Source organism: Hyperolius riggenbachi, chromosome 10 (assembly GCF_040937935.1).
Source record: "Hyperolius riggenbachi isolate aHypRig1 chromosome 10, aHypRig1.pri, whole genome shotgun sequence".
Classification (NCBI taxonomy): domain Eukaryota; kingdom Metazoa; phylum Chordata; class Amphibia; order Anura; family Hyperoliidae; genus Hyperolius; species Hyperolius riggenbachi.
Window position 1 is genome coordinate 287,238,364 of NC_090655.1, and position 20,413 is coordinate 287,258,776.

General features: G+C 50.3%; 1 protein-coding gene across 1 annotated transcript in view; it reads right to left on the minus strand.

Annotated features, from left to right (window-relative positions):
* LOC137537278 (oocyte zinc finger protein XlCOF22-like) overlaps nucleotides 1-19,553 on the minus strand; it is a 31,460-nt gene extending 11,907 nt beyond the window's left edge. The window contains exons 1-6 of the mRNA XM_068259359.1: nucleotides 19,434-19,553; nucleotides 6,631-6,756; nucleotides 6,422-6,545; nucleotides 6,208-6,305; nucleotides 6,007-6,094; nucleotides 4,543-4,584 (exon numbers count right to left, since the gene is read on the minus strand). Coding sequence (XP_068115460.1) covers nucleotides 4,543-4,584; nucleotides 6,007-6,094; nucleotides 6,208-6,305; nucleotides 6,422-6,545; nucleotides 6,631-6,756; nucleotides 19,434-19,553 — 598 coding nt within the window. The remainder of the gene's footprint in view (nucleotides 1-4,542; nucleotides 4,585-6,006; nucleotides 6,095-6,207; nucleotides 6,306-6,421; nucleotides 6,546-6,630; nucleotides 6,757-19,433) is intronic.
* Between the last annotated feature and the right edge of the window lie 860 nt (nucleotides 19,554-20,413).

The following is a 20,413-nucleotide window of genomic DNA, read 5'->3' on the forward strand; positions in this document are numbered from 1 at the left end:
GGAGTCAGGCAGTGGGTGCAGGGCACTAAAGCAAGCCTGACATACTGAGGTGATGGGAGGAGTCAGGCAGTGGGTGCAGGGCATTAAAGCAAGCCTGACATACTGAGGTGATGGGAGGAGTCAGGCAGTGAGTGCAGGGAACTAAAGCAAGCCTGACATAGTGAGGTGATGGGAGGAGACAGGCAGTGAGTGCAGGGTAGTAAAGCAAGTCTGACATACCGAGGTGATGGGAGAAGTCAGGCAGTGGGTGCAGGGCACTAAAGCAAGCATCACATACTGAGGTGATGGGAGTAGTCAGGCAGTAGGTGCAGGGCAGTAAAGCAAGCCTGATATACTGAGGTGATGGGAGGAGTCAGGCAGTGGGTGCAGGGTAGTAAAGCAAGCCTGACATACTGAGGTGATGGGAGGAGTCAGGCAGTGGGTGCAGGGCAGTAAAGCAAGCCTGATATACTGAGGTGATGGGAGGAGTCAGGCAGTGGGTGCAGGGTAGTAAAGCAAGCCTGAGATACTGAGGTGATGGGAGGAGTCAGGCAGTGGGTGCAGGGCAGTAAAGCAAGCCTGACATACTGAGGTGATGGGAGGAGTCAGGCAGTGGGTGCAGGGCACTAAGCCAAGCCTGACATACTGAGGTGATGGGAGGAGTCAGGCAGTGGGAGCAGGGCACTAAAGCAAACCTGTCATACTGAGGTGATGGGAGGAGTCAGGCAGTGGGGGCAGGGCTCTAAAGCAAGCCTGACATACTGAGGTGATGGGAGGAGTCAGGCAGTGGATGCAGGGTAGTAAAGCAAGCCTGACATACTGAGGTGATGGGAGGAGTCAGGCAGTGGGTGCAGGGCACTAAAGCAAACCTGTCAGACTGAGGTGATGGGAGGAGTCAGGCAATGGATGCAGGGCACTAAAGCAAGCCTGACATACTGAGGTGATGGGAGGAGTCAGCCAGTGGGTGCAGGGTACTAAAGCAAGCCTGACATACTGAGGTGATGGGAGGAGTCAGGCAGTGGGTGCAGGGTAGTAAAGCAAGCCTGACATACTGAGGTGATGATAGGAGTCAGGCAGTGGGTGTAGGGCAGTAAAGCAAGCCTGGCATACTGAGGTGATGGGAGGAGTCAGGCAGTGGGTGCAGGGTAGTAAAGCAAGCCTGACATACTGAGGTGATGATAGGAGTCAGGCAGTGGGTGCAGGGTAGTAAAGCAAGCCTGACATACTGAGGTGATGGGAGGAGTCAGGCAGTGGGTGCAGGGTAGTAAAGCAAGCCTGACATACTGAGGTGATGGGAGGAGTCAGGCAGTGGGTGCAGGGCAGTAAAGCAAGCCTGACATACTGTGGAGATGGAAGGAGACAGGCAGTGGGTGCAGGGTAGTAAAGCAAGCCTGACATACTGAGGTGATGGGAGGAGTCAGGCAGTGGGTGCAGGGCACTAAAGCAAGCCTGATATACTGAGGTGATGGGAGGAGTCAGGCAGTGGGTGCAGGGCAGTAAAGCAAGCCTGACATACTGTGGAGATGGAAGGAGACAGGCAGTGGGTGCAGGGTAGTAAAGCAAGCCTGACATACCGAGGTGATGGGAGGAGTCAGGCAGTGGGTGCAGGGCAATAAAGCAATCCTGACATACTGAGGTGATGGGAGGAGTCAGGCAGTGGATGCAGGGTAGTAAAGCAAGCCTGACATACTGGAGTGATGGGAGGAGTCAGGCAGTGGGCGCAGGGTAGTAAAGCAAGCCTGACATACTGAGGTGATGGGAGGAGTCAGGCAGTGGGTGCAAGGCACTAAAGCAAGCCAGACATACTGAGGTGATGGGAGGAGTCAGGCAGTGGGGGCAGGGTAGTAAAGCAAGCCTGACATACTGCGGTGATGGGAGGAGTCAGGCAGTGGGTGCAGGGTAGTAAAGCAAGCCTGACATACTGAGGTGATGGGAGGAGTCAGGCAGTGGGGGCAGGGTAGTAAAGCAAGCCTGACATACGGAGGTGATGGGAGGAGTCAGGCAGTGGGTGCAGGGTAGTAAAGCAAGCCTGCCATACTGAGGTGATGGGAGGAGTCAGGCAGTGGGTGCAGTGTAGTAAAGCAAGCCTGACATACTGTGGTGATGGGAGGAGTCAGGCAGTGGGTGCAGGGTAGTAAAGCAAGCCTGACATACTGTGGTGATGGGAGGAGTCAGGCAGTGGGTGCAGGGTAGTAAAGCAAGCCTGATATACTGAGGTGATGGGAGGAGTCAGGCAGTGGGTGCAGTGTAGTAAAGCAAGCCAGAGAAACTGAGGTGATGGGAGGAGTCAGGCAGTGGGTGCAGGGCAGTAAAGCAAGCCTGACATACTGAGGTGATGGGAGGAGTCAGGCAGTGGGTGCAGGGTAGTAAAGCAAGCCTGACATACCGAGGTGATGGGAGGAGTCAGGCAGTGGGGGCAGGGTAGTAAAGCAAGCCTGACATACCGAGGTGATGGGATGAGTCAGGCAGTGGGTGCAGGGTAGTAAAGCAAGCCTGACATACTGAGGTGATGGGAGGAGTCAGGCAGTGGGTGCAGGGTAGTAAAGCAAGCCTGACATACTGAGGTGATGAGAGAAGTCAGGCAGTGGTTGCAGGGTAGTAAAGCAAGCCTGACATACTGAGGTGATGGGAGGAGTCAGGCAGTGGGTGCAGGGCACTAAAGCAAGCCTGACATACTGAGGTGATGGGAGGAGTCAGGCAGTGGGGGCAGGGTAGTAAAGCAAGCCTGACATTCTGAGGTGATGGGAGGAGTCAGGCAGTGGGTGCAGGGTAGTAAAGCAAGCCTGACATACCGAGGTGATGGGAGGAGTCAGGCAGTGGGTGCAGTGTAGTAAAGCAAGCCTGACATACCGAGGTGATGGGAGGAGTCAGGCAGTGGGGGCAGGGTAGTAAAGCAAGCCTGTCATACTGAGGTGATGGGAGGAGTCAGGCAGCGGGTGCAGGGTAGTAAAGCAAGCCTGACATATTGAGGTGATGGGAGGAGTCAGGCAGTGGATGTAGGGTAGTAAAGCAAGCCTTACATACTGAGATGATGGGAGGAGTCTGGCAGTGGGTGAAGGGTAGTAAAGCAAGCCTGACATACTGAGGTGATGGGAGGAGTCGGGCAGTGGGTGCAGGGTAGTAAAGCAAGCCTGACATACTGAGGTGATGGGAGGAGTCAGGCATTGGGTGCAGGGCACTAAAGCAAGCCTGACATACTGAGGTGATAGGAGGAGTCAGGCAGTGGGTGCAGGGTAGTAAAGCAAGCCTGACATACTGAGGTGATGGGAGGAGTCAGGCATTGGGTGCAGGGCACTAAAGCAAGCCTGACATACTGAGGTGATGGGAGGAGTCAGGCAGAGGGTGCAGGGTAGTAAAGCAAGTCTGTCATACTGAGGTGATGGGAGGAGTCAGGCAGTGGGTGCAGGGTAGTAAAGCAAGTCTGTCATACTGAGGTGATGGGAGGAGTCAGGCAGTGGGGGCAGGGTAGTAAAGCAAGCCTGATATAGAGGTGATGGGAGGAGTCAGGCAGTGGGTGCAGGGTAGTAAAGCAAGCCTGATATAGAGGTGATGGGAGGAGTCTGGCAGTGGGTGCAGGGTAGTAAAGCAAGCCTGACATACTGAGGTGATGGGAGGAGTCAGGCAGTGGGTGCAGGGTAGTAAAGCAAGTCTGTCATACTGAGGTGATGGGAGGAGTCAGGCAGTGGGTGCAGGGTAGTAAAGCAAGCCTGACATACTGAGGTGATGGGAGGAGTCAGGCAGTGGGTGCAGGGCAGTAAAGCAAGCCTGACATACCGAGGTGATGGGAGGAGTCAGGCAGTGGGGGCAGGGTAGTAAAGCAAGCCTGACATACTGAGGTGATGGGAGGAGTCAGGCAGTGGGTGCAGGGTAGAAAAGCAAGCCTGACATACCGAGGTGATGGGAGGAGTCAGGCAGTGGGGCGGGGTAGTAAAGCAAGCCTGACATACTGAGGTGATGGGAGGAGTCAGGCAGTGGGTGCAGGGTAGTAAAGCAAGCCTATCAGCCATTTCACACTGGTGGCTGCTTCTTCCGAGGCTACATTGCTTTATAGCCATACTTGTGGGTGTGTAAACCCAGCGCTGCATACTCACCTACAGATGATGTCACCATACTCCGCCTCTGGGTGTAAGGCTGTGTGCCTCAGCTGTGTCAGACACAGGAAGAGCTGAGATGCAGGCAATTCCCCATAGATCTAAGCAAGCAGGGATCACACTAAGGTGGCTGAACAATGACATAAGGGCATCAGCGCTGGAACTAAATTAGCAGAAATGTAACACAATTAGGTAATCAGTGCTGCTGACACCAGCAAGCTGCCCCTGCTAAAGTGTCAGAGGAAAGGAGGGCAGCCCAGTGTGAGAGAATAAAGAGACCTTTCCCTTCCCCAGGGTGTCTGTACTGCTATTGTTAGTAAGCGGTCACCCAATACTGTCATGAATGGTAGTTATAGATGGCAAAAATCTAACATGAGCACATAGCATAACCCCCAATATGGCCAGTCTGTGAGCAGTGACATAACAGCAATACAGATACACATTTATTCTACACTTACTGCTGATTACTCACCTGTTCTGCCCTCTGTAACATTGTCCTCCTCTTTACTTGTCCTCATCATGTCTCCCTCCTCCATAGACTGCTGATCACTCCTCACATACGTCTCTTCTTCTTCCTCTTTACTTGTCCTCATCATGTCACCCTCCTCCATAGACTGCTGATCACTCCTCACATATGTCTCTTCTTCCTCTTTACTTGTCCTCATCATGTCACCCTCCTCCATAGACTGCTGATCACTCCTCACATATGTCTCCTCTTCTTCCTCTTTACATGTCCTCATCATGTCACCCTCCTCCATAGACTGCTGATCACTCCTCACATACGTCTCTTCTTCTTCCTCTTTACTTGTCCTCATCATGTCTCCCTCCTCCATAGACTGCTGATCACTCCTCACATATGTCTCTTCTTCTTCCTCTTTACTTGTCCTCATCATGTCACTCTCCTCCATAGACTGCTGATCACTCCTCACATAAGTCTCTTCTTCCTCTTTACTTGTCCTCATCATGTCACCCTCCTCCATACACTGCTGATCACTCCTCACATACGTCTCCTCTTCCTCTTTACTTGTCCTCATCATGTCCCCCTCCTCCATACACTGCCGATCACTCCTCACATACGTCTCTTCTTCTTCCTCTTTACTTGTCCTCCTCATGTCACCCTCCTTCACAGACTGCTGATCACTCCTCACATACGTCTCTTCTTCCTCTTTACTTGTCCTCATCATGTCACCCTCCTCCCTAGACTGCTGATCACTCACATACGTCTCTTCTTCTTCCTCTTTACATGTCCTCATCAGGTCACCCTCCCCCATAGACTGCTGATCACTCCTCACATACGTCTCCTCTTCTTCCTCTTTACTTGTCCTCATCATTTCACCCTCCTCCACAGACTGCTGATCACTCCTCACGTACGTCTCCTCTTCTTCCTCTTTACTTGTCCTCATCATTTCACCCTCCTCCACAGACTGCTGATCACTCCTCACATACGTCTCTTCTTCTTCCTCTTTACTTGTCCTCATCATGTCACCCTCCTCCATAGACTGCTGATCACTCCTCACATACGTCTCTTCTTCTTCCTCTTTACTTGTCCTCATCATGTCACCCTCCTCCATAGACTGCTGATCACTCCTCACATATGTCTCTTCTTCTTCCTCTTTACTTGTCCTCATCATCTCTCCCTCCTCCATACACTGCTGATCACTCCTCACATACGTCTCTTCTTCTTCCTCTTTACTTGTCCTCATCATGTCACCCTCCTCCATAGATTGCTGATCACTCCTCACATACGTCTCTTCTTCTTCCTCGTTACATGTCCTCATCATGTTACCCTCCCCCATAGACTGCTGATCACTCCTCACATACGTCTCTTCTTCTTCCTCTTTACTTGTCCTCTTCATGTCACCCTCCCCCATAGACTGCTGATCACTCCTCACATACGTCTCTTCTTCTTCCTCTTTACATGTCCTCATCATGTCACCCTCCTCCATAGACTGCTGATCACTCCTCACATATGTCTCTTCTTCTTCCTCTTTCACCACATCATTTCCTTGTATAAGTTCTCCATCCTAAGTGCACAAAGTGAGAGATAATGTAAAAAGTAAAACACAGATAACAGCATACTCAGGAGAAAAGAATGTGTCATGGTTTGTAGTCTCTGGTGACCCTCAGCCCCACCTACCTGATAATGCCGGGGGATGGTGTGATCTTCCTGTAGACACTGCAGGGAACAAAGAGGCCCTGTACATCTCTCTGGTGGGTTTCTGTTACTGGATACATCTGTAGGAAACACACACTGACTGAATACATTGTCTCTATGTGTTTATTAGATGATATTTGTGAGTGGTGGGAAGGGTCTGCACTCTTCTTTACAAAACATGAAAGTCTCCTCTTACCGGTTGATGTGAAGGGAGGCATATTCTCCATCATGGTGTCCTTGTAGAGGTCCTGGTGTCCTTCTATATTCTGGCATCCCTCCATGGAGGAACAGACAGTGAAATCCTGACACCTTTCAGGAACCTGACACATACAATAATACAGTCACCACCCAGACACACCCCTTGCTGTTACTGCATAATATCCCATAATTCCCAGCCCCGCTCACCTCTCCTATCAGCAGCTCCATCATCTTCCTGGTGATTTCCAGAATCTTCTCCTTATTGTGTCTCCCAGAGTGAGGTGGGGGCACTGTGATGGTCACATGATCACCAGACTTCACTGGAGGAAAACTCTGTATAGAAAGACCAACAATAATGTCACATGATTTCCCAGAATCCTCCTTACCTCCCCAGTCAGCTGTGTAAGGGCCGGGAAAAGGTTTCCCAGCACTAGAGGTGGAGAGTTCAAAGTGCCCCCCTCCGGTTGTGTAGTCCCCCCTCCCCCCAGTGTAGGTAGCAGATGGAGCCCCAGTATTACAGGAAAACTCATTTATAAAAATATTTAAATGGAACCTCTGAGGGATGTTCATAAATGATTTCTCCTTTGTGGGTGGGGAGTGGCAGCATTACAGTTACTTAGATAAAGACAGCAGCGCTAAACCTGCACATTAATCAAAACATCCAATTTAGTGGGCATGCTGTGGGTTTTCAGCAGTACCGATATATAAGGCAGCATGGTGGCGTAGTGGTTAGCTGTCTCGCCTTGCATCACTGGGTCCCCAATAACAGCCAAGGCACTATCTGCATGGAGTTTGTATGTGCTCCCCATGTCTGTGTGGGTTTCCTCTATGCACTCCGGTTTCCTACCACATGCCAAAAACAACAAGTTACCTGTCTCCCCCCTAAATTGCCCCCAGACTATGATACATACATAGACTACAGACATATGTCTCTGGTAGGGATTAGATAGTAAGCACCTCTGAGGGACAAGACAATATGTACTCTGTACAGCGCTGCGGAAGATGTTGGCGCTATATAAATACTAAATAATAAGACAGTTCAAACGTAGTGGTGGGTTTAGTAAATGCAGCACCGTTCAATATCCGTCCTATGTACCTGCAATAAACAGGCTCAAGATAGCGCATTTACATGGAACTTAATTGCCACCACCAACCACCGTGTCTTTCAAAATGACAAAACCTTGCTGAGCTCTGTGATTGTGAGCAAACCTTGCACCCCCCTTATACACAATGCTCAGCAGATATACAGCCAGTCAGGTGTTACAGCATCTACTTGTACCCAAACTGGACTGCAGGCTGGTGAAGATCAGCTCAGAAAATCAGAGACACATTCAGAAGCATCCAGAGTTTGCCAGCATGTAAAAGTATGTGTGGTCATCAGGCCTAGTCTCCTGCAGTATGTGTGGTCATCAGGCCTGGTCTCCTGCAGTATGTGTGGTCATCAGGCCTGGTCTGATGCAGCGTCATACATTACCCTGCAGTATGTGTGGTCATCAGGCCTAGTCTCCTGCAGCATCATACATTACCCTGCAGAATGTGTGGTCATCAGGCCTGGTCTCCTGCAGCATCATTGGTTACCCTGCAGTTTGTGTGGTCATCAGGCCTGGTCTCCTGCAGTATGTGGTCATCAGGCCTGGTCTCCTGCAGTATGTGTGGTCATCAGGCCTGGTCTCCTGCAGTATGTGTGGCCATCAGGCCTGGTCTCCTGCAGTATGTGTGGTCATCAGGCTTCGTCTCCTGCAGCGTCATATTTTACCCTGCAGTATGTGTGGTCATCAGGCCTGGTCCACTGCAGCATCCCACATTACCCTGCAGTATGTGTGGTCATCAGGCCTGGTCTTCTGCAACATCATACACTACCCTGCAGTATGGGTGGTCATCAGGCCTGGTCTCCTGCAGCATCATACATTACCCTGCAGTACGTGTGGTCATCAGGCCTGGTCTCCTGCAGCGTCATACACTACTCTGCAGTATGTGTGGTCATCAGGCCTGGTCTCCTGCAGCGTCATACATTACCCTGCAGTATGTGTGGTCATCAGGCCTGGTCTCCTGCAGCGTCATACACTACCCTGCAATATGTGTGGTCATCAGGCCTGGTCTCCTGCAGCATCATACATTACCCTGCAGTATGTGTGGTTATCAGACCTGGTCTCCTGTAGAGATGGCCCGAACGGTTCGCCGGCGAACGGTTTCAGGCGAACTTTGGGTGAATCGCCTTCGCCGGCGAAGGCGAACGTTTGCGGTAGTTCGATTCGCCCCATAATGCTCCATTAGGGTCTACTTTGACCCTCTACATCACAGTCAGCAGGCACATTGTAGCCAATCAGGCTACACTCAGCCCTGGAGCCACTCTCACCCTTATATAAGGCAGGGAGTGCCGGCCATTACACTCACTCGTGTGCCTGCAATAGCCAGAGCAGGGCGAGCTGCTGCAGATTGTTTCTCCCAGGGAAAGATTAGTTAGGCTCTTGGCTTGTTAGCTTGCTCCTGGCTGATTCTTATTGCTGTAATAGCACCCAGCAACAGCTCTTTTCAGAGCTAATCCTGTTCTTGTGATCTATTTTTTTTTCTTCTGTGTGTCCCACTGACACTTGTGTTGCATAGATAGCCTTGATAATTCATACTGTGTGTGTGCCACTGCCAGTGGCCCAACACATTCAGTGACTACCTGTGTGTGTGACAGGGAGCTGCACATTGTACTACCCAGTACTGCATATACCTAATACCTGTTGTGTTTAGTTAACCCACCTCATTACTGCATATACCTACCTTTGTGCTGAGTGAACCCACCTCACTGCATCTACCTACCTTTTGTGTATAGTGAACCCACCTCACTGCATATAACTACCTTTTTGTGTTCAGTGAACCCACCTCACTGCATAGAACTACTTTTTGTGTTCAGTGAACCCACCTCACTGCATATAACTACCTTTTGTGTTGAGTGAACCCACCTCACTGCATCTAACTACCTTTTGTGTGTAGTGAACCCACCTCACTGCATCTAACTACCTTTAGTGTTCAGTGAACCCACCTCACTGCATATAACTACTGTGAAGAAACGCGGAAAAGCCGCCGCTTCAATTCAGAGTGAGGCGGCTGTTTCCGCGTTTGGCATGGCGGAACGCGGGGAAACCGCCGTGTCTGACGCGGCGGCTGGCACGCATAGGCCTACCTCTGACTGTTTGTTCCAACGCGAGGAGGTCGCCACCGCCTGTGCTGGTACCGGTGCGACCAACCCCGCGCATGGGTCAGCAAAGACATTGCGCAACATGACAGGTGTGGCTGGGACTGATAGTCGACCTAGGTTCAGAATGCCGCGCGTGCGCGCGGAGAGGCAGAACGTATATGGCAGCCAGAAAAGGGTCAGCTGACCGAGCTGGTCAGCTGACATTTCCACCACTCCTCATTGGTCCAGCACTTAGGGAAGGCGCTGGAGAGCGCTGGTGTATATATACTGGATGCTGGTCATTCTTCCAGTGTCTGGCGTTGCGATCACTACGTGGTAGCACTCAGACCTTGTCAGTATCTGTGTTCTAGCATAGTTTCCAAAGGTGTTGATGATCACGGAGCTCACACCTTAGCGTTAGGAATATTGAACTGTATTGTTTGTCTGTTATGACCTTCTGCTTGCCTGACTACTCTTCTGAACTCTGATCCTGTATTTTGCTATTCTGATACTCTGTTGCCGAACCCCGGCTTGTCCTTAGACTCTGCATCTGCCTCCTGATTCTGTACCTCGTTATCTCTGATACTCTGTTGCCGAACCCTGCTTGTCCGTTTACTCTGCTTCTGTCTCCTGATTTTGTACCTGATCTGTCTGTGTGTTAACGACCTGGCTTGCCCGACCTCGAGAACTGACCTTACTGTTAGAGGCAGTTCACAGATCTTTTAGTGACACTCCCTCATTGGTGTCACTCACGTTCTGTCCTTCCTATGCTCAGCCTGACTCCTCCCCTCGGGAGAGCCTAGGTCTTCGGAAGGAAGTTGTATTTGTGCAGTACTCCTTGCTGCCTTATACTTGTTTCTGGGGCTCAGTCCTCACAGTATTACTGTGTGCACCAAAACACTCTCATCACTCAGGTGTCCAGAGGTTAGAGATATATCTGATTATCGGTGATACTGCAGATCATCAATAATCGGGTATATATCTGCATTCTCGGTGATACTGCAGATCACCAGTAATCAGACCCTCTCTGTGTTACACCGATCGTTACAACTACCTTTTGTGTTCAGTGAACCCACCTCACTGCATATAACTACCTTTGTGTTGAGTGAACCCACCTCACTGCATCTACCTAGCTGCTGTGTTGAGTGAACACACCTCACTGCATATATCTAGCATCCCCCCCGAGATGGACAAAATGGTCAAACCAGGTAGAGGAAGGAGGTAGAGGCAGACCCAGAGGAAGGCCACCTGGCACCGGCAGGTCTGTGCGAGGTCGTCTTGATGTGATTTCGTGCTGCCCTGGCCCAAAGTACAGTGGGATCAACAATTAGGTTCCCCGTTAGAGAATACAGAGATATAAAATATAACTTGTATTGATTTATTCTAAAACCATATTTGATATATTTTTCCTTATAAACCATATGAGGTAGGTGTATTTATAATAGTAATCAATATATGACCTATAGGTCCATATGATACTTGATCCCACCTATTCCTCACTAAAGATTGCTTAAGTGCTATTTACAATTCCCCCCACCACAAATCCAACATGTTTCAACCCCCTCTTATGGGGCCGTCGTCAGGGACAAAAGTGCTAAGTGCTAGGGTATAGAGTGCATAAGAACATTACATAGCAATCATTATATACAGAAACATAAAAGAGAGCTGTGCTCCCAAGCTCAGTCAAGCAATCTTTAGTGAGGAATAGGTGGGATCAAGTATCATATGGACCTATAGGTCATATATTGATTACTATTATAAATACACCTACCTCATATGGTTTATAAGGAAAAATATATCAAATATGGTTTTAGAATAAATCAATAAAAGTTATATTTTATATCTCTGTATTCTCTAACGGGGAACCTAATTGTTGATCTGATAAAAATCAGTTTGTGTGTTTCCAAAGTACAGTGCTCAGAAAAAGGCACGTGCCATCACTTCCCAAGATTGTCAGGACGTGCTTGACTATTTAACACAGAACACCTCATCTCCCGCAGCCACCAGCGCTACTACAAGCACCACATCCGCTGCATTTGACACTTCACAGGAGTAATTTGGTGGGGAAATCAATGATTCACAGCCAATACTGTTACAACAAGATGAAGGCGCTAAGCAAGTTACACCACCTCATACGTCTGTGTTAGGTGGCGATAGTATGGACGTAACGTGTGAGGAGGGGTATGATGAAGTACCTGGTGTTGGTGCCGTTTTGGAGGTGTCTGGGGAAAGCGGAGCTGGGCAGGAGGATTATGATGACGATTATACGGATGCCACCTATGTTCCCAATAGAGGAGATGACCAGGGGGACAGTTCAGAGGGGGAGTCAGAGCGGAGTAGGAAGAGACGAGTCCATGAAAGAAGCAGAGGGAGGTCGTCCTCAGAAACAGCTGGGGCAATGTCCGGCGCCATGTATCGCCAGCTATGGATAGCCAGCCAACATGCCCTTCAACGTCAGCTGCTGATGCCACCATAGTGCCATCATCCCAGGGGGGCTGCCTACAAAAATTGAGCTGTGGAAAGGCCAACTCTCACGTAGGGACAAGTGCCTTATGAAGGCACCTGTAGAAAAGGCACAAACAGCAATGGGAAGAACACCTGAGGAAAAGCAGCACCCCTCAAAAGACAAGCCACCCTCCTTCTCCTCTTCCTCCTTCAGGTGCAGCGTCTTCAGCTGCTTTCTCCCTTGCACCTTCACAGCCACCCTCCTCCACACCTCCTCTGCCCTTGAGCGGTTCCTGCTCCTCTGCCCACAGCAGCCAGGTGTCCATGAAGGAAGTATTTGAGCGTAAGAAGCAAATGTCTGCCAGTCACCCTCTTGCCCGGCGTCTGACAGCTGGCGTGGCGGAACTATTAGCTCGCCAGCTATTACCATACAAGCTGGTGGAGTCTGAGGCTTTCCGTAAATTTGTGGTCATTGGGACACCGCAGTGGAAGATACCAGGCCGCAATTATTTTTCTAAACAGGCCATACCCAAACTGTACCGTGCAGTTGAGAGGCAAGTGGTGTCATCTCTGGCAAAGAGCGTTGGGTCAAGGGTCCACCTGACCATGGATGCCTGGTCTGCCAAGCACAGGCAGGGCCGCTACATTACGTACACAGCCCATTGGGTCAACCTGGTGAATGATGGCAAGCAGGGAGTACGTGGCTGCGCAGCGGACCAACTTGTGACACCTCCACGGCTTGCAGGCAGGCCTCCTGCCACCTCCTCTCCTTCTCATCCTGCTACATCCTCTTTGCTGTCATCCTCCTCCTCCTCGGCTGAGTGGCAGTTCAACTCTAGTGGTGCTGCCATCTCCTCCTCTCCAGCTACACAGCCCCATCTCCCCAGAGCCTACGCTGCATGCCAGGTATGATGGTGTCACGCCATCTTAGACATGTCTTGCCTCAAATCGGAGAGTCACACTGGAAAAGCTCTCCTGGCTGCTCTTAACAAACAGGTGGAGCACTGGCTGACCCCGCACCAGCTGGAGATCAGCAACGTGGTGTGTGACAATGGCAGCAATCTCCTTTCCTCTTTGAATTTGGGAAAGCTGACACATGTACCCTGCATGGCACATGTGCTGAATCTGGTCGTTCAAAGATTTGTGTCAAAGTACTCAGGCTTAGAGGACGTCCTGAAGCAGGCCAGGAAGTTGTGTGGGCATTTCAGGCGGTCTTACATGGACCATGGCACGCTTTGCGGACATTCAGCGGAGAAACAACTTGCCGGTGATACGCCTGATTTGCAATAGCCCGACTCGCTGGAATTCCACCCTGCTCATGTTCTCTCGCCTGCTAGAACAGGAGAAAGCCGTCACCCAGTACCTGTACAATTACAGTAGAAGGACACAATCTGGGAAGATGGGGATGTTGTGGCCCAACAACTGGACACTGATGCGAAATGCATGCAGGCTCATGCGGCCGTTTGAGGAGGTGACCAACCTGGTGAGTCGCGCTAAAGGCACCATCAGCGACTTGATCCCCTACGCTTATTTCCTGGAGTGTGCCATGCATAGAGTGGTGGATCAAGCTGTGGAGGAGCGTGAAGAAGAACAGTTACGGCAGGAGGAGTCGTGGGAGCAATTTTCATCCGAACCAGGAGGAGGAAGAAGAGGAGTTGTGTGGGGAAGAAGAGGAGTCAGGCTCGGATGATGAGGAAGGTGTTTCTGTGGAGGAGGAAGAGGCGGCGGCAGAAGAACAACTGCAGCAGCCGTCACAGGGGGTTGGTGCTGCTCCACGTTCCCGTGGTATTGTTCTCCACACCCTTATGGACTGTATACCCCAAGCCCCTATACCCTTTCCTTAATACCACGACCACCCTCCCCCCCATGCTAATGCTATTGTTTTGCTTTAGCAATGCTAAGTGTATTTGGTATTTGGTCCTTCCAATAAAGCAAATTTGGACTTGGAATACCAGATCAGCCCCAGTGTTCTCCCCAGAAGTTTTTTCCAGCCGGGTGGCATGAAAAAGTAGCCGGGTGGGGTGCATCGGGAAAATGTATGGGGTATTTACTACCCCGTCTCACCCTCAAACCACCCCCATCCATATATTGCTTACCTACTCATTGGTGGTGAGTGCCCACTATTATTATTATTTCTTAAGTATTTATATAGCGCAGACAAATTCCGCAGCGATGTACAGCGTATATTGTCTTGTCACTTAACTGTCCATTAAAGTGGCTCAGTCTAGTCCCTACCATAGTCATATGTGTGTATTGTGTAGTGTATGTATTGTAGTCTATGGTTAATTTAGGGGGAAGCCAGTGAACTTATCTGTATGTTTTTGGGATTTGGTAGGTAACAGGAGTGCCCAGCAGAAACCAATGCAGACACAGGGAGAACATACAGACTCCATGCAGATAGTGCCCTTCTGATCATCTCCCTGCAGCAGTACTGGTAAAAGCAGGGACATGTGAGCCCTTTGCGTCATCTGAAAGGCGAATACATGCTGTAAGTCCACCCAGAGCTGTGTATCAGCGTTGGTTATAAATTGAAGCCACACTGCTACACAGCCCTGTGCAGGTTTACAGCGCATGGCTGCCTGTCAGATGACACAGAAAATACTGTTCTCTAACTACATTTATCTGTGCTGCAGCAGTGGAGGTCTGCTATACAGTATAGAAAAAGCAGTGAGGTCTTGTAGCAATGATGCCTCTGGGGAAGGAATGGTTAGGACTAGGGGTGGGTGAAAGCAGAGGATACAAGGTACAGACCTTTTTGAAAAATGCTGGGCAGAGGTGGCAGGATGGGGGCAGACTGCAGTCCGAACAGAATTTTTTTGTTTTTTTCATTTAGCAGTAAAGGATCTGGCCCTCACCTCTCGCACAGACAGTGCACTAGGGATTGAGGAAACTAAAATGGCTCGGCCTCTCCTGCTATATACAGGCATGAATGAACTCTATGTGACCCGGTCAGTGGTCACAGGAGTCAGACCAGAGCGAGCCCCCGATGGAATGTGAGGAGTGAGGGGCAGCATTTACTGAGTGGGCTGCTCTGCTCCATTAGCTGGCCACACGCTGTGAGGTCTAGAGTGTGACTCGCTTGCTTCTAGCGTAACCATGCCGTCCCGGCTATCAGAAGAATACGGAGGACAGCAGTAGCTAGAGCCTGACACGCTGGACGCTTGCAGAGAGAAGGGACCTGGCTGTGAGGAGTACAAGCAGAGGGAGAAGTTGTGGTATTTGGAAACTGTGACTGCATCAATAAATCCCCGGTCTGCTAAACCATGTGCGTGTGCCTCATACAGGCTCGAGTCTCCCTGTAAACTCTGGCAAGCAGACAGCCTGTAACACGCCCCCCACAGTCTATAAGCTAGCGCAGATGGTCCCACCTCTCACCACGCGCTGAGCCAATGAATGTATGAGCCTGCCAGGAAGCAGAAGATTTTGTACGCAGACAAGCAGGGCAGATTCAGGACAGCGCTGGGTTTTGCTATTTTGCAAGAGAGCCCAGCACGTCTTGATAGATCACGTGAAAACAGCCGGGGGGGGGCTTAATTTCAGGTGGGCGGCCCGCACACTTGTCTGATTCTGGGGAGAACACTGCAGCCCCCAGTATTAGGCATCCCCCCTCCCCAAGTTAGATAGCCTGATCAGCCCCCAGTATTAGGTAGCCATCTCCTCAAGTTAGCCAGAGGAGCCCCCGCCCCCCCCCCCTTTCCAGCATATGGCAGGGCCCCTCCTCAGTTTAGCCGGCCTGATGAGCCCCCAGTATAAGGCAACCCCCTCCCCATGTTAGATAATCAGATCAGCTGGTGGGAGCAGCAGCAAGGGGGGCCTTTTCTAGTAAAACATTCTTCGGGGTATCAGAAAACATTTACACATTGGAGATTAATACCTCCCATTACCCCTTTCCAGGACTTAAATGCACCCAAGCAGCATTCTAGTGTCCCCATACTGTGCCTCAGCCTCCTAATAGTGTGCCCCAGTTTCCTATTGTCCCCCATACGGTGCCCCAGCCTCCTAATAGAGTGCCTCTGCTTCCTATTGTCCCCCATAGTGTGTCCCAGCCTCCTACTGTCCCCCATAGTGTGTCCCAGCTTCCCAGCACCCCTCATAGTGTGTCCCAGCTTCCCAGCACCCCTCATAGTGTGTCCCAGCTTCCCAGCACCCCTCATAGTGTGTCCCAGCATCCCAATAGTGTCTTAGCTTCACAGTGTCCCCAATCCAATCTTCCCGTTGCCCCTCACAGTATGTTCCACCTTCCAGTGCCCCTCATAGTGTGTCCCAGCTTCATATTGTCCCCCATATTGTGTCCCAGCTTCCCTGTATCCCCCATAGTGTGTCCCAGCTTCCCAGTGTCCCCATAGCATGTCCCTGCTTTCTAGTATTCCCCATAGTGTGTCCCAGCTTCCCAGTGCCCCTCATAGTGTCTCCCAGATTCCCAGCCTCCTTATAGTATGTCCCAGCTTCCCAGTGTCCCCACAGTGTGTACAAGCTTTTTAGTGTCCCCTAAACTGTCCCCGGGGTTAGGGAGCCCCCCTCCCCAGTTTAGGGAGACAGAGAGAAGTTGCTGCAAGCCTGTGACGTGGCCGAGTTCCCGATGTGATGAGGAGCAACACTACAAACTCTGCTCGCGACTCTGTATCGGCCAGGCCAGGGGGCACTCATAGGGAGGGAGCATGGGTGCGCCCTCAGGGGCTGGTGCCTTCCCCACCTCATCCCAGAACTAGTTGTGTACTTTATTACTAAAGATAAGAGACACCCAGAATCCTCCTCACCTCTCCAGTCAGCTGTGTTATATTACTAGAGATAAGAGTAATGTCATGTGACCTCCCAGAATCCCCCTCACCTCTCCAGTCACCTGTGTGATATATTACTAGAGATAAGAGTAATGTCATGTGACCTCCCAGAATCCCCCTCACCTCTTCAGTCACCTGTGTGTTATATTACTAGAGATAAGAATGATGTCATGTGACCTCCCAGAATCCCCCTCACCTCTCCAGTCAGCAGGCAGATGATCTCCAGGGTGAGGTTGAATATCCTCTCAGGCATGTGACTCTGGTCCTCCTCCATCCTCAGTAAGGTGGTCATGTGATCCATACAGAACGCTGCTGCCTTTTGATAGATAAAAAAGGGAAGATAATTTAGGCTGTAAAGTTGTCAGTGGTGAAACAACTAATACAGGATCCCCCTCCCCATTGCTGTCACTTGTGGGTGGTGGAGCTATGCAGAGTATTGCAGGAAAGCATAATAAGCTGGTTTATAGCTACCTGTGCACTATACTCACAGCGTGCTGCAGTCCTGTCCTCCCTCTGCCTCCTCTCCAGCTGGCCTTCTCTCCTCACCTCCCCCTCCCACTGGTACTATTCCTGTGATGTTACAGCAGTGCTGGTAGTGGTAGATGGATGAGGATATGAGGAGAGGCAGAGACTGAGGCTAATGGGAGCAGAGGACTAGAGCACACTGTGACAGCTAGCTATAAACCAATGTAAATCCTTCCTCTTACTGCTCTGCATGGAGGTGGGGGAAGGGAGAAATACTGGAGTGTGGGCATGGCTATACTGGGGGAGAAATGGCATTACTGGGGTGGGGGACATTACATACTGGAAGATAATGGCAATGCTGGGGGACACAGGGAGGACATGGCTATACTGGGGGAGAAATGGCATTACTGGGATGGGGGACATTACATACTGGAGGATAATGGCAATGCTGGGGGACACAGGGGGGACATGGCTATACTGGGGGAGAAATGGCATTACTGGGGTGGGGGACATTACATACTGGAGGATAATGGCAATGCTGGGGGACACAGGGGACATGGCTATACTGGGGGAGAAATGGCATTACTGGGGTGGGGACATTACATACTGGAGGATAATGGCAATGCTGGGGGACACAGGAGGACATGGCTATACTGGGAGAGAAATGGCATTACTGGGGTGGGGGACATTACATACTGGAGGATAATGGCAATGCTGGGGGACACAGGGGTACATGGCTATACTGAGGGAGAAATAGCATTACTGGGGTGGGGGACATTACATACTGGAGGATAATGGCAATGCTGGGGGACACAGGGGGGACATGGCTATACTGGGGGAGAAATGGCATTACTGGGGTGGGGGACATTACATACTGGAGGATAATGGCAATGCTGGGGGACACAGGGAGGACATGGCTATACTGGGGGAGAAATGGCATTACTGGGGTGGGGGACATTACATATGGGAGGATAATGGCAATGCTGGGGGACACAGGAGGACATGGCTATACTGGGGGAGAAATGGCATTACTGGGGTGGGGAATATTACATACTGGAGGATAATGGCAATGCTGGGGGACACAGAGGGGACATGGCTATACTGGGGGAGAAATAGCATTACTGGTGTGGGGGGACATTACATACTGGAGGATAATGGCAATGCTGGGGGACACAGGGGAACATGGCTATACTGGGGGAGAAATGGCATTACTGGGTAGGGGGACATTACATACTGGAGGATAATGGCAATGCTGGGGGACACAGAGGGACATGGCTATACTGGGAAAGAAATGGCATTACTGGGATAGGGGACATTACATACTGGAGGATAATGGCAATGCTGGGGGACACAGGGGGGACATGGCTATACTGGGGGAGAAATGGCATTACTGGGGTGGGGGACATTACATACTGGAGGATAATGGCAATGCTGGGGGACACAGGGGAACAGTTCTTTAAGCACCCTCTACAGCAGTAAGGTTTGGGATTGGCTGAATAGTGTGGGTGCAGCTTACTACAATCTATCTGAAATCTAGCAGTTGGAGAAGGTTCCGTCCACCCAATCCTGTTAGCAGAATTTCCCTATGAGGTTTCCTGCTGAGTCCTCTAAAGTAGACTAGCACTGAGATGCCAATAATCCATGGCACATGTAGGGGGACCACACGTTACAGCAGTTACAGTGGCTTGCAAAAGTATTCGGCCCCCTTGAAGTTTTCCACATTTTGTCACGTTACTGACACAAACAGGAATCAATGTTATTGGAATTCCACGTGAAAGACCAATACAAAGTGGTGTACACGTGAGAAGTGGAATGAAAATCATACATGATTCCAAACATTTTTTAAAAAGAAATAACTGAAAAGTGGGGTGTGCGTAATTATTCAGCCCCCTGAGTCAATACTTTGTAGAACCACCTTTTGCTGCAATTACAGCTGCCAGTCTTTTAGGGTATGTCTCTACCAGCTTTGCACATCTAGAGACTGAAATCCTTGCCCATTCTTCTTTGTAAAACAGCTCCAGCTCAGTCAGATTAGATGGACAGCATTTGTGAACAGCAGTTTTCAGATCTTGCCACAGATTCTCGATTGGATTTAGATCTGGACTTTGACTGGGCCATTCTAACACATGTTTTGTTTTAAACCATTCCATTGTTGCCCTGGCTTTATGTTTAGGGTCGTTGTCCTGCTGGAAGGTGAACCTCTGCCCCAGTCTCAAGTCTTTAGCAGACTCCAAGCGGTTTTCTTCCAGGATTGCCCTATATTCGGCTCCATCCATCTTCCCATCAACTCTGACCAGCTTCCCTGTCCCTGCTGATGAGATGCACCCCCCGAGCATGAGGCTGCCACCACCATATTTGACAGTGGGGATGGTGTGTTCAGAGTGATGTGCAGTGTTAGTTTTAAGCCACACATAGCGTTTGGCATTTTGGCCAAAAAGTTCCATTTTGGTCTCATTTGACCAGAGCACCTTCTTCCACATGGTTGCTGTGTCCCCCACATGGCTTGTGGCAAACTGCAAACGGGACTTCTTATGCTTTCTGTTAACAATGGCTTTCTTCTTGCCACTCTTCCATAAAGGCCAACTTTGTGCAGTGCACGACTAATAGTTGTCCTATGGACAGATTCTCCCACCTGAGCTGTAGATCTCTGCAGCTCGTCCAGAGTCACCATGGGCCTCTTGTCTGCATTTCTGATCAGTGCTCTCCTTGTTCGGCCTGTGAGTTTAAGTGGACGGCCTTGTCTTGGTAGGTTTACAGTTGTGCCATACTCCTTCCATTGCTGAATGATCGCTTGTACAGTGCTCCGTGGGATGTTCCAGGCTTTGGAAATCTTTTTGTAGCCTAAGCCTGCTTTACATTTCTCAATAACTTTATCCCTGACCTGTCTGGTGTGTTCTTTGGACTTCATGGTGTTGTTGCTCCCAATATTCTCTTAGACAACCTCGGAGGCCGTCACAGAGCAGCTGTATTTGTACTGACATTAGATTACACACAAGTGCACTCTATTTAGTCATTAGCACTCATCAGGCAATACCTATGGGCAACTGACTGCACTCAGACCAAAGGGGGCTGAATAATTACGCACACGCCACTTTGCAGTTATTTAGTTGTAAAAAATGTTTGGAATCATGTATGA